The sequence below is a fragment of the Triturus cristatus genome, chromosome 10 (genome assembly GCF_964204655.1).
Source record: "Triturus cristatus chromosome 10, aTriCri1.1, whole genome shotgun sequence".
NCBI lineage: Eukaryota > Metazoa > Chordata > Amphibia > Caudata > Salamandridae > Triturus > Triturus cristatus.
This window is the reverse complement of record NC_140593.1, coordinates 1,097,225,467-1,097,240,354: the sequence shown is the minus strand read 5'-3', so window position 1 is coordinate 1,097,240,354 and position 14,888 is coordinate 1,097,225,467. Positions and strand designations below refer to the sequence as shown.

At 45.0% G+C, this 14,888-nt stretch overlaps 1 protein-coding gene across 2 annotated transcripts in view; it reads left to right on the top strand.

The window, feature by feature from the left end:
* Positions 1–7,224, top strand: part of DNAAF5 (dynein axonemal assembly factor 5) — a 242,131-nt gene extending 234,907 nt beyond the window's left edge. The window contains exons 13-14 of one of the 2 annotated variants that reach the window (XM_085629321.1): positions 6,235–6,435; positions 6,617–7,224. In XM_085629321.1, the coding sequence (XP_085485447.1) occupies positions 6,235–6,386 (152 nt within the window). In that variant the 3' untranslated portion in view covers positions 6,387–6,435; positions 6,617–7,224. Of the gene's footprint in view, positions 1–6,234 lie in introns of both variants that reach the window. The other variant, XM_085629320.1, reaches the window with a different exon arrangement.
* Positions 7,225–14,888: the final 7,664 nt, after the last annotated feature.

Sequence of the window (14,888 nt, the reverse complement as noted above, 5' to 3'; positions counted from 1 at the left end):
CGGTGTTTACGGCCCGAGGCTGCCACAAGAAATGGGCCTGCATCTGGTCACAGTGGAACTCCTATCGTGGAGATATTGGCATTCCCCCACAGAGTACTGAGCTAGAAGATTTGCTTCCTCCTTGAAAGTTTTCACTGCTTGTAATTTACTATCGCATTGACAGGTCTGTCATGCATGTATTTGTAACGTACTGATTTAAATGATGATATGCCGATGTTTGTTTAATAAAAAGTTACATTAAAAAAAAGAAAAATTAAGACTTCCATTACCTATAAAAGAGCTTTATCTGTCAATGAGACTCAGAGAGTATGATATCTCCATATCCATCACTGGGCTCTGTCCCTGATCAAATAGTCGGGCATCTATGAGAGACGGGAACCCTTTTGGAAACATTTCTGACATATAGCACCATGGAAGTACTGGTTTCAGATATTTACCTGGTTCTCAGATGGAATGCCTAAATGGCCTAGAATGTCCAGGTGTGAGAACTATTGAGCAAGACTAGAATGCAAGACCAATTGCAGACACTATGGAAGGATCTACAGGGATTGACTTTCAGTGTAAAAAATAGGCATTATAGAAACTCATGTTCAGCAGGTCTAGGACGCTGAATAAACTCAAACACGTATCCTAGGTGCAATAGGAATGATAGACTCTTTGTGGCATAAATCGTAATGAACTTCATGGATTACAGGAGTGCCCAGAGACAAAGACCTACTAGAAAGACATTGTGAGCCACATCAAAATCACTCTAGACTACTAAGGAATACCCAATCCCACTGTTTAACTTCTAGATCTAAGACCCCGGAGGATGGTGATATTGTTGAAAACCTACTGTATTCTCATGATGTAGATGTTACTTTAACTCAGTGAAACAATAGCATTGTTTTGAACAGTGATGACCTCTCCATATTAACTGACTGCGCAAAACGACTTTGGTTGTTGCTCGCCATGGAGATACTTTGATATGACCTACCTGATGAACGGAGGACACCTGAGACAATCTGGAAGCCAGTGATAGATCACCTTATCACCGAGACTCCTTTGTTATCCTCCTGTGATACTTTAGGACTTGTGAAGCTGTTGTGATCTACTGTTAATTGCACCACAGTGGGTGGACAATCAAAGTAATTTCTTGTTTGTCTTGAGGTGACAAATTTATAATGTACATACTAAGTGGATAAATGTGCAGGCTATTGTGTTGTTTGCTCCTGCGATGAGAAAAGGAGGGAGAGAAGAAGTGGGTAATAATGGAGAGTGCATAACCGCATTTAAATTGTGTGCTGTTTATCATTCAGTTTCATTTGAAAGAGTTGCCTCTGGAAATTGTGCTACATAAGTTAAAATCATAAAACATCTCAGGGGGAAAAGAAATGGAAGTATAATATAGGGTTGTTTCAATTAATTAACATTTCAAAATGGCATTCGCATTTTGAAGAACTCATATTCTACCATAGAAATAGAAGAAAAATTGAATGGTAACAAAATGTTCAAAAGCAAGAATGGGCTCAAATAAGATCACAACTTTTGTGTGTCACACACAGTAGGTAAGTAAAAGTGATTCTTTATTAGCATGTCTCAGACTACTATCAACACATAGTTTTGGCCATGAGTGACTGATGGAAGTGGCATGAAAAAACACTAAGAAAGCGAAGACCTTGCAATAGTACATCAGTGATTAATTGTCAGGAAATGGACTTGAGTATGGTAGAAAATTCTCTTGAAGGTGCTGTGTGATTTATTGTTCTGCATCTGAATATTCCATTCTTTCTGTCATGTAAAATTCTGCTTCTCAATAAAAGTGTTCTAAAGTAGCAAGTGAATATCTAGAGTCTGACATAGTTTTGTTTAAATATAGATTCGATTGAAATACTTAGGCATTTGCATGGAGACATTTTCCTGACAGAGTAAATTACTACTCCGAAAGGCATAGAATATTGAAGTATATACCACATGGTAAGAAATGAACTATGGTATAATAACCTTGAATTATTAAATAGAGTTCGGGAGTAATGTCAATTAGCAGTTTTCTTTGCAAAGCTGCTACTATTGTAAGAACACGGTGAGATTATATTTGCCAGTGCCCTGATAAAAAAGAGCTGTATAGGTGGTGACAGAAGTGACGGCCCCTCGTGGCTTTTTGCTCAGTCAGTGGACAGATTCCAGAGAGAAGTTCTACCAAGAAAATTGAGAACGGTTAGCAATTTATAGGAACTGGAACTGATTTGGGTTATCATACTGTGGTTCAACCTTAATCATGGCTTTAGCAAGTACCTAAAAAACGTAAGGAGCCATAATCACATTATCTTGAAAATGTGCGTAATGTAATTAGGGATTTTGCCTGCTAAAAACAAGGCCAGCGTACCTTCTAATTGGCTTAGTTGCGTATTCCCACCCACTGTGCATTATATCCTCGGTTCTCTAATCTGTATTCAATCAGACAGCAGATGATCTATCTAGTTGCAATAAAATGTTCTCATGTGTTCCGTTGCTCTAGGAGCTGGGTTTGTGCGGTTTCAGACCTGAAATGATAAAAAGAAGTCCTGTAAATGCAGTGCTTTCTGTGGGGGTGGCCTCTGGTCACTGAATTGCACTGTTTCATACCTGAAATAATACTAGGAAACCTGTAAATGCAGTGCTTTCTGTGGGGGTGACCCCTGGTCACTGAATTGCATTGTTTCAGACCTGAAATAATACAAGGAGTCCTGTAAATGCAGTGTTTTCTTTGGAGGTGGCCTTTGGTCACTGAATTGCACTGTTTCAGACCTGAAATAATAAATGGAGCCTTGTAAATGCTGTGCTTTCTGTGGAGGCTGCCGCTGGCCTTTGAATTGCACTGTTTCAGACCTGAAATAATAAAAGGAGTCTGTAATTGCAGTGCTTTCTGTGGAGGTGGCCGCTGGCCATTGATTTGCACTGTTTCAGACCTGAAATAATAAAAGGAGTCTGTAATTGCAGTGCTTTCTGTGGAGGTGGCCTCTTGTCACTGGTTTGCACTGTTTCAGACCTGAAAAATAAAAAGGAGTTGTTGGACTTGGCCCTTCTGGCAGGTTCACCCCGGAACTTTTTGCTTTTATTGGTGACCTGGTAGTAGTGATTTTTGGTTTCTGCGCACTTTCCCTGTGTCCCAGAGTAAAGTGCGTGCGCACTCTTGAGTGCATGTGGTGAGATAGGCCTGCCCTCCCATAGGAATGCATGGGGAATGTATGTGTCCCTGGTAGTTCCTGATGCGTGGGGTGTGCAGGCTCGAGTTTGGTATGTGCGGACTCGTGTGATTGAATACTTCGCAATGATATATAATGCGTGATTATGTCATGTGCGGAAGTGCCACTTCCAGGAGTTGGCATATTAGTATAAAATGTGTCTGGCGTGTGATTGGCTGGAGCGGGCTGGTGAGCCTGGCTCCAGGAGTCTGGTTGGGTCTGCCCCAGTGGTGAGTGTGAGAGCATGCTGATGGCTGGGGAGGAGTGCACCTTGGACCTGAATAGGGCAGGGCTTTCCCTACACAATGCTGGCTCCGCCCCCTGTGGTGCGACTGACGACCCTAGCCCTGCCAGTGAATAGAGTGAGGGGCTGAGCACATCAAGGGTGCTCCCCAACCAGCTGCGACTGGTTTTCCCCCTCACCCTGAACCAAGAACAAAGGGTTTTACAGTATAAGAAGGGGCTGTGTCCCCTTACAAGTTGTTCTCTTCCAGGATCCTATCTGAGGGGGGCTGCTGCTGCTGGAGGCCAGGAGGAACCGCCACTTAGTACTGCCTTCCTGCCTGGAGGGCCCAGTGAGCTGGCCCCTGGCCCAGCCTTGCCCCCGGCCTACCTTCCTAAAACTTTGCTGGACTTGCCTTTAGTGCTGAGAGTGCTTTCACTTTTATCCTTAGCGCTAGGAGCGCTTTATTTCTGGAAGCCGGTGCCCACCTGGCATTTGCAACGTGTAGGCTGTGCTGATCCTGAAGTCCCCTGGCAGGTGCCCACCCTGCCAGGGACATTGCCGTGGTCGTTGGTGGGTGCCCACCCCGCTTATTTGTCTTAATCTCACGACGGGTGCCCACCCCGCCGTATATTTCCTCTCGCGAGGGAGCCTACCCCTCTTACTGCGGGACAAATCACCGCTGCAGCCCAGGCCGGGACATCCAGGAAGTCAGGCAGGCCGGGGGCGGGCCTCCGGGACAACCGGAAGTAGAAGGGCGGGAGCCTACCCCGCCTTCGCCGGTGCAGAGGAAGTGCCGCGTCCGTAGACCCCGGCGGGAGCTCACCCCGCACGGGGACGTGCTGCAGCAGAGGCCGGGAGCCTACCCCGCCTGCCTGTGGCCCGGACGCGCAGGAGGAAAACAGCGTGACGCACGCAAGGCTCCGGGTGGTCCGAGAGCCCTGCATACTGAGGAGACCGGCAGCGCGGAAGACGCCGCGGGAGTCCCAGGTAAGCGGGACTCCATGTGAGAGTGGTCTCTGCTCCCTGTCCCCCACAGCGGCGCCGCAGTTGCGGGCTGCTCCGACGGGGGGGACACTGAAGAGAGCGCCCGTTCGCCCCCGTAGAGGCCGTAGTAGCGGAGAGCGCTAGTAGCGCTCCACCATACAGGGGCAGTTGTTTTGCTAAGAATAGCGGCCCCGGAAGGCAGCGGGCCGCTCCAACGTGGGCCCCCACTCTTGGTTTTAGAGCCTGAAGGCTCCAAGAAGGCACATTGCCCGAGCCCACGAGGCTCCCACGACGGGGCAAATTATTGGCTTAGAGTCCCCCGACCAGGACTCAAACGTCTGGGGGCATTATTCCTCGAGTCCATGACCAGGACTCCAACGAAGGGGCACAGTGTTGAAAGAGCCTAGAAGGCTCCAAAAAGGCGCATTGTTCTAGGGCCTCGAAGGCTCCAACATCCGGGGGCATTTCTTGTGGTTAGAGCCCAGAGAGGCTCCACTTGAGTACTGTATGTTGTTTTGAGAAGGCCCAGGAGTGCCCCAGCATTTCTCCAGCTGCCCAGCACGTAGTGGGCAGCTGCAACGTTTAGGTTGTGGCCTTTCCGTCTGTCTTGACTGCGTGCGCAGTCCAGCCCTGACTTTGGACAAAGGGCGCTTGAGCCCCTGAAAGGCCAGGTTGGCCTGGGGACAGTTGTGCTGTGTTGTGCCCTCACCTAGGGTACCTGTTGATGTTTACATATGTACTTTTGCGCCTGCGCAATGCCTTTATGCTATGCTGATTGCTAGCTGTACCTATGCGTAGGGGAGGGTTTTTCCTAGTGTAGGTTGTGCTGATATGCGTCATGTGCCTTGTGTTTACACCTCTGAATGTATTGTGATGCATCATGTGTAATGTGCGTTTACCCCTACGGGTATTGTGATACTTAGGTGGTTGTTTTCTCCTAGTACAGGTGGTGCTAGTGAGGTCCTGGTTCCCTGCGCAATATTTTCCTACGGTGGTTAGGGTTGCGTAGGTGGTACTTACCTGTTACCGGTAGTTACTGGTCGTGTGCTACATATGTTATTTAGTGCTACAGTGATTGTATGTGCTATGTTCTAAAGTATTATTCCTATGTTCTAAGTGCTAATTTCTACAAAGTGCTAATTCCTGACAGTGGTCCATGTGGCCCTGTCCCCTGTACACATAATCCCTTGTAAACTCTACCCGTGCCTGTTGGCACATTGTAAAGTGTGTGTTTTTATCTAATGTGTTTTGGTAATACAAAGGCTATTTTTATTTAATACCTTGTGTGGAGTTTCTTTTGTGGTGGGCCTTGGGTGTTGTTGCTGGGTGCGCGCGCAAACGCTTTACACATCGCCTCCGGGATAAGCCTGACTGCTCGTGCCAAGCTACCAAGGGGGTGAGCAGGGGTTATCTTTGGCGTGTAACTCCCCAGCCCTGACTAGAGTGGTGGTTTCTGCCTGGCTTTGGCGCAAGCCCTAGCCAACCAGAAATCCCATTTCTAACAGGAGTCTTGTAAATGCAGTGCTTTCTGTGGAGGTGGCCTTTGGTCACTGAATTGCACTGTTTCAGATACCTAAACAATAATAAATGGAATCCTGCATTTAAGTGCTTTCTGTGGAGGCTGCCGCTGGTCACTGAATTGGAGACCTTGAGATTCTCAATGGGAACAAAAACCCTTTAGATATACCGAGATCTTGCAGTGCTGTCTGATCTGGAATTCTAAGGGTGGAGGGACAGAAAGTGTGCCTTTTAACTGCCACACTTTATACTTTGATTTCTAAAACCTGCAAGTTCAACCAAAAATCTGTGTTTGCCTTTCAGAAACGTTAAAAGAGGGAAGTGCCATCTACCCAGCCCTGCTAGTGCAAGAAATTGAAGCCGTGAAGCACAAGCATCGAACCCCAGCCTACTGTGACCAGCTTCTACAGCACATCCAGTCACTGAGAATCACAGCAGACCCCAGTGTTCTCTGAATGCAAGGATCATGTCTTCCGAGGACCTCATGCACAAAGTTTGTTTTCTGTGAGTGATTCTGTCGTACTCCTGACTTGAGCGTGGCTTACTCCTGAATAGCTAAGAGTAAGACCGACTTTACTCATGGAAAAAAAGTTTGTGACCTAGGCCCTGTTTTTATTTTACTATACAGTGAATTTTATTTATTTCTCAAATTGTGGTTTAAATGTATTAAATGTTTTTACTTCAGGCGCCCTTTAAAGAAAAAGCACCGAAAGAAAAGAAAAAAAATGTGAAAGAAATATCCATCATTGGCACTGAAATCAACAACTTAAATTGTATGCAGTGCTCCGTGGGCATTTACAACTAATTCAAATAACTTACTGTGTGAAGTTTTTCAAGTGGATGCACAAATGGAAAAAACTTATATTTGCCAAAGTTGACGTGAAGAAGAACCATGCTGATAAAAGAGCACCAACTTATTCACCTTTACTGCCTAAGTACTATGCAATGAAAAGCCAATCTTGACGAACTCTGATGCTGTGCAACATCCAACATGAGGCCTTCTTTACAAAAACATGCTTCCCGTTCGTCTGTTTTTGTGAACAGTGTCATTACAATAAAAGCATGCATGCATTTGTTTGTTGTTTTGCATATTATCCAGTCCTCTCTGCACTGCAACAAGACCAGTAAAATTCTGTTATTTTGAGGTAACCAAAACCTGCAGCTATAGATGCAAATTTGAATTTTGCTACCTTTTTCAAACGTGGATGCATTGTTCATTTTGTTTTTATTTTCCCGTACTATAAAAATAGGGAGCCTTCTGGTTGTTGCTCAGAAGTTTTACCTTTGAAGTATCCTTTGTTGATTTTGACTTTTGATACTATTGATTCGATTTGTCTTTGATCTATTGTAAAGCACTCTGATACCCACAAGGGTCACGTTCGCGCTATATAAAACTTTCTAAATAAAAATAAAACTGGGGCAACACAAAAGGTTGCATGAATCAGCTTATCTCTCGGTGGGTGTTCTCCCTCAAATGGGAAAATGAAAATAATAATCACTCACCTCCCCTGAATTCCTCCTCATTCAACTATTTCCCAGTTGAAAAAATAAAATGTTAAATGCAGATTAAAAAAAACTACAGCGTATCTCATTTTACCAAATGCTGTTTATTTTTATTTAAGAGATATGTCCAAATAAAATGTATAATTTGGAATCAACCAACATTCCAGTTTACAGCGTAAAATTAGTGCTGAACTCTTAATACAAAAAATCAGAAGGAAATGCAGCTAAATAGGCAACAGTCATAGAATGGTCAATAATGCTGAAAATTGTGATAGAAATCAGCTGTTTTTTTCTCGCTTTTCTTTCAAGGATGGTAGATTGATGTTTTCTCTGTTTGTGAAGTGCCCAATATGTGGGAGAAAAAAATGGCAGCCAGTGATCTTTGTTGATCTGTTTTGCCACTCGTACCGTGGATGAGTTTGTTTTTGCAAGTAAATTTCAAAGGCACGATTAAAGATACCATGAAAGATAGAGAAGATACCCGGCTGAGAGGAAGGCAAGAGAATGCCTTTCTGAGGCAGAAGGAGCTCCATGAGACGCTGGACAGGCAGGATAGAGCGTCCAGCGTCTGTGATCCTTCCACAGAGGACCATTTCTTACTCTCTATGAACTCCCACAGAAGGAGATAAAGAGAGAAAAAAATAGAGAAAAAATATTGCCACTCCTTTTGATCTCAAAGGTATAGAAGTACATCAAAAGTATCACCTGCTCACAATAAAAGACTTAACGTCAAAGAAAAGACAGTTGCCGTTGAAGCACATATCGATGTTTCATCCTTTGACAGCATAACATCAAATAAAGCTTGACATTTGATTCCAACTTCCAGTTTCCTAATTCTCCTTCAGAAACAAAACAGTCTGGTAGAACTATTCCATCTGATTCACCTTTGCAAACTCAATTGCATTCACTAATTATTTTTAGATCCAATATTATTCACTCTATGTTCACAAATCTGTTTCTCCTCAACCAAAAAGATATTCACCTCCGAGGAGTTTTATCTCCCATTCCATCGGCACGCATAACCCAAATGAAGGAGCCAGCTTCTTTTGCAACCACCTTCTGTGGTTTCACAATTTCCCAAGATCACACTTTCTGAGACCCTAGGTTGCCTGCAGACCACCAGCTAATATAAGGCACAGTGAAAACGGAGGTAGCCCTCCACTCTTACTCAACCCAGGAGGGATACTAATATAAACACAACATTTTACATGCTTTATTTACAATCTGTTCTCCAGGAAGAGTTTCTCCTGTTTATATCATAACTTTCCATGATGTTTTGGCTTTCAGGGCAAGAAAGTTAATATTCTTCTGGAAATTCCACAAATATCATTGTAAAAACTATACAGCAGAGGGTATCAGCAAGACCTCTTCTACCACTTGTGTCATAGATGGTAAAAGAGAAGTTCTTTACCCCGAATGTTGACATAAACAGCAGTTCCAAGGCTAAAAACCACATATAAGCCCACAGAAACAACACCCGTCATTCCTGAAAAGAGGTACAAACTGACTGCATTTCTGTATAATTTCTGCAGTGGTAAAATTCTGTTCTTTGGCACCCTTGAAATCCATTCCTTCAGACAAAGAGATTGAGTCCAGATGCTTTTAGTGACATGCATGAGAACATCATTGGCTAAAAACTAAAGATTACACTGTGGTGTGTACTTAAAAACTTTCTGGTTTGTGGTGGACCACAAATAATACTGGTTCGTTTAATACTACCTCTCGAGGAAGGGCTTGTATCCCTCCTGGATGGATTCGATAGTTCAATTCAAAGTTACATAAGTGTCTCATTGGCTGGAGTGCTGTCACTCTTAAGTTGACTGTTAATTCTAGGTGACTTAATAGAGTTATATCCCTTGGGGTTCCATATAGTAGTTATGGGCAACGTAATACTTGCTCCAATGATACAGCTTGCACATCTTATGAATGGACTCCACATAATACTTCTGGGTGGCTTAGTCAGTCCTCCTGGAGTTGGCTTTAGGTTGTTCCTGAGTTTACTTCCTACACTGCTACTATTTGGCTTAAGAGTCACCAGGAGGCTGGGTTTGGATTGTTCTTGGGAAGATTCCATGTTTCAATTCTAGGTTGAACAGCAGTATTTCTATTGGTTGGGATTCTGTCACTCCTAAGTGAACTCCACATAGTATTTACTGATGGACTGACTCCTCATAAGACTTACAGGTAACTTACTGGTGCCTTTAGTGGTTGAGTCTCATTCACCCCCAACAAAACTGAATTGTGGGAGCTACTTCTTTTTCTAGATGCACAAACTCTTCAACAAGCTTCCAAAGAGACTAAGGTTCATCATCATTACTAAGAATTTAAGAAACAATAGAATCTAGTTCATTAAAAATGAAGTCATGCTGGTTTTTATATGAAGTCTGCAAAGCTATCCCTCACATTCCCTTCACAAACCTCTCTATGCAGAGTGTAGGAATGCTCAATCTCAATGCTGTGGAGCCAGTAATGTGTGTAGAACCGGTGAACGAGAACGCTTTGTTTAAATGTGATACTGAGACGGAATGGGGCAAAAAGTTAGTATTGTCTTTTCCTCATGTGTTTTCAGACGAGTTAGGGCTACTGAAAAGATTTATCCACCGGATAATTTTAAAAAGAAATGCCATTCCTACTGTACATAAGGTGAGACCTGTACCCCGTCTCATGAGAGAGCAACTTCATCTAGAATTGGATAAGTTACTGAGTGAAAAGATCTTCGAGCCTATAGAATCATCTGATTGGCTTGCCCCATTGTAGTTGCCCCTAAGGAGGGGAGCAAGATTCACCTTTGCATTGATCTTCACGATTTGAACAAAAATATATGGGTTGACCATCAGCCATTACCTAATATTGCAGAAATGTTAAGTGGAATGGGAGGAGGGAAGGTATTCATTGTATTGGACATGTCGTCGGCATACCATCAGGTAAATTTACATCCTCAATCCAGATCGCTCACGTCGTTAGTGACCCCCCTGGGTGCTTATCGTTATTGTCGGATGCCTTCTGGCTTGGCATCAGCCTCAGCAGTCTTGCAAAGAAAATGCATTGTGATTGCTTTGAAAAAAACTGTTTTGGGTTGATCGTGAGAGTATGTTGGCTAAAGCATCTGAGGCTCAAAGTCGCAACAAGGTGATCTGTGATAACAGGAAAAGAGTAAAAATCGTTGATTTGAAATGTGGGGATTGGGTGGTAGTGAGGAAGCCAGGGCATATGATGAAAGGTGATTGTAAGTTTTCCAAGCCACAAAAAGTGATCAAGGTATCCAATTCTGTGGTCAAATTGGATGATGGAAAGGAATGGAGTGTGGGAAAATTATGTAAGATCAAATTTCCTATCTGATATTTGTTTTTTTTGTTTCACTTATTGATGTCATTCTGGTGTTATTGGTTATGCTATTAATTCCATTCCTTTCAATTGTATGTGTTTCTTGCACTGGTTTATCCTTCTTGTTTTCTGCAGGGGGAGAAGTGTGAAAATGCACTGTGGAGTAGAATGTTAGCTGGGCACTGTTGATGTCAATGAACTGGGAGGTTCACCTATGTTCTACGAAACGCTGTTAGTGGGATCATTATGCTGGAGGTTTTGGAGATGTGAAGATGTACACTTAATAAAGAAGACCTTTAAGGGAAACCTGCATTTGTACCTGACTACTACACAGAGGTTGATTCTACATGCCACTGCAACACGTCTGGATCACCATCCTTGGGCCACATGCACAACATTAAAATACTTTACCCGTAGGTCAGTTCTCAACTAGCTGCCTTTGATCATGCACAAGAATTAGAGGGGCTAATTTCATGGCCATGCTCAGAGCTTTTTGGAGCGCTCTGCAGGTGCAGGAAAGTGTTGGGAAATTCTACAAAACAATACAAAAAAATAAACACATCCTTAGAGTTGACAGATTTACCAATTTCTAGGCATTGTCACTGGCTGGCTCGAAGAAGATTCGCTTGGATACTACTCCCAGGTTTGAAGCCTTAAGATCACCAAAATTATTTTGCTTTAATTTGGTCTTCACATAGTCAAAAAGCTGCACAAAAAAAGGATGAAGCAGAAATATTAAAAGCTGTGAAATTGGTGACTAAAGACTATCTAAAATCTCAGTATAAATCCAAAGAAAGATACTGCCATAACCATCACTACTAATAGAGGGTTCACGCCACTCACAGTGGGGTATTAACAGCTGCAGCAGCATCACTCCGCTCATACCAACAGAGGTGCTATTCTTGAGGCAGGGATAATGATCAAATAGCAGCCTTCATAGGGAAGCCACAGCTATGTCAAGAAAATGACTTACCAGCTGCCCTATCTCTGAGAACCATGCTGGTGGGGGTAAAGGGGAGTATTATTAGTCATATTGAAGAATGCAAAGCATAACCAAAGACAAATGGGTGTGGAATATTGTGCAAAGTGGTTATACCATGCATTTCAAAGTGCCTTAATCATTATTTCCACTGAAAACCACACCAAGGGCCTCATGTAGGTAGCCAAATACCGGTCGGTAACGGCCGAAATTCGGTAAAAAACCCGTTACCGACCGGTATTTAGATAGTTGAGATGTAGGAGGCCAAAAACCCATATTCGGTAAATATGAATCGGTAAATACCGATTCAAATTTTCCGACTTCAAAAATACCGCTTCAAATTTACCGAATACATATTTTCCGAATCGGTAAATATGAAGTGGTAAATATGAAGTGGTAATACGGAAAAATGAGATGTATGTAAATTCGGTAATTAAGAAATCCTCCAAAATCGGTAAATAAGAGTCGGTAATTAACACTGAGAGAAAGCAGGTGGTAATTTCCAACAGTGCATTTAAGCAATCCCAAAATGCAACAGCATGGACAACATGGCCGCTCTGTATGTCATTGCAAGGCGGCTACGTCTACAGGCTGCAGGACTGAGGATATGGAGACGGGAGGAACGGATCTACAGACAGCGCATCACACTCTTCCAACTCACTGACGCAGAGATACATGAAAGGTACAGGCTACACCCCGAAACCATATTGGACCTGATAAGGGACCTGCACCCACTCCTGGACCAGCCAACAAGAAGGGCCCATGCCATACCACCACATGTGCAGGTGCTCTGTTGCCTACACCTACTTGCATCTGGCAGTTACCAGGGGGTGATAGCTGCGGTGGGCGGTGTATCCCAGAGTTGCCTGTCCCGTTTCTTCAGGAAGTTCCTGGATGCCATGATGCAGAGAATGCACCACTACATCAGCTTTCCAAACACACAGGCTGAACTGCAGAAAACTAAAACTGACTTTTATCAAATGGCACAGTTCCCCCATGTCATTGGCTGCATAGATGGCACACACATCCCAATTTGCCCACCAGCTGCCACTGAGCACATCTACAGAAACAGAAAGTCCACCCACTCCATCAATGTGCAAGTAATCTGCGATGCAGGGAACATCATCACTGATAGCGTTGCCAAATTCCCTGGGAGCACCCATGACTCCTACATCTTCCAGAACAGTGGGATCTACACACGACTGCTTGCGGGAGAATTTGGTGAAGGATACCTGCTAGGTAAGTAACAGTGAAGCTACATAGTACTCAGTGCCAAACATAGTGTATTGAGACATGTGACTGATGTCTCCCTTTTACTCACCTAGGGGACAGTGCATATGCCGTGCGGTCATTCATCCTCACTCCCTACCTACACCCATCAACCCAGAGCGAGAGACGATATAATGTGGCACACAAATCTACTCGCAATGTGGTGGAGCGCACGTTTGGACTGCTGAAGAGCAGGTTTCGCTGCCTCCATAAGAGTGGAGGTGCACGCCAGTACACACCCATCCTCTGCTGCAAGATTATTGCCACTTGTGCAATGCTGCACAACCTTGCCACAAAGAGAGGCACAGAGGTCGAAATGACATATATTGAGGACAATGATGATGAAACTGCGCATGCAGAGGGCAACGCAGCAGGAGTACAAACAGCAACAGATGGAAGAGTGAGACGGGCAGAGATCACATCCAACTATTTCTGAATGAGTAAGGGGACACAGCCGGTAGTTGGATGGCATGACGTAGTTTAATCAGGCAGCACTACGCCACAACACAAAGGAAACTGTATTGAAACAACAATGAAATAATAAATCATGTGACTTAAGGGTTACTTCACCCTAATGTGTTATTGTTTTGCATGGGGCATTAATGTTTGCGGCCACGCGCAGCAGTGCGGGAAGGATTTGAGGGGGCGTCCTCAGTGGCTGGGGTACCTGTGGCACCACGGTGACGCCTGTTGCTCCGACGAGTGTCTGGGACGGGGGGGGTTATGCTGCTTCTGCTGGTCGTGTCTTCAGTGTCGCCAGCATCCAAAGCGCCAGTTGCTGCAGACTGGCTGGTGAGCAGCACTTCCAGTGCACTTGTAACCCTAACCATCCCCCTGGACACATCTGTGCTGCATTGTGCAAGGCCCTCCTGCATCGCCACAGAGCGCCTGCAGATCAGCGATGTGGCAGTTGCCAGTCGGTTCACTGCCCTCGAGGTCTGATCCTTCCTCAGATGTCCCCTGCGCCGTGTGGCCCTGTCCTCATCGAACCTTGAGCACAGCTCCATGATGGATTGGGACATGTCCCGCATGCCCGCTGCAATATCAGCAATGCCCCCTGCCATGGTGGTGATGCCCTTTTCGATGTTTCCGAAGGTGTTGTTTAGCCCACGCATCTGTCGCTGAACGGACACCATTGCCCTTGCCTGGACGCGTTGGATTTTCACCATGGTGCCCTCAAGACCTGAGAACACTCCATGGCCCTGCCCAAGGGGAGGTGGACTCTGCGGCCGAGCCCTGCGGCGCCGTCTGCCAACTGTGTGTTCTCCCTCAGACTCGGAAGGCACACTGGCATGGGTTGCATCCTGGGGTACAGTGGACGTTTCCGGGCCCCTCGACTCCTCGGATGATGAGTCGGTCACATCCAACCTAGCTGCAGGACGCCTCCTCAACCTGTGCTGTGCAGGAGGTGAAGATGGTGGTGAAACCTGCAGGACTGGGGATGCAGGCAGGAGCGGCGATGCTGGCTGGGGTGGTGTAAGTGCCTGTGGTGCCGTTCCCTGGCCGGAACTGGTGGTGGCCTTCTCTGTGCTGGGTGTGTGGTGTGCCCTCTCTCCCTTCTCATGGCCAGTTCTGTGGGCAGTAGTGCCTGTGGACAGAAAAGCGACATCAGCTAAGTGTACCTGCAGCATTGATTTGCTGACATGACAAAACATTTTCTAAACAGTATCTCAATGTCCTCTGCCTGCTTCTCGCTACTGTGTGTCACATGCCCTGTTAATCTTTGCTAATCATATCATGTTTGGGCTTTCAGGGACTACATCTCCCATGATGCATTGCTAGCATGCACTAACACCTGCACTGGAGTGGGATTCTCATTGCACATTTGGGGAGTTGGGTTAGGGGTAGGGGGGGGCATATTGCTGTGCAAGCATCTTACCTT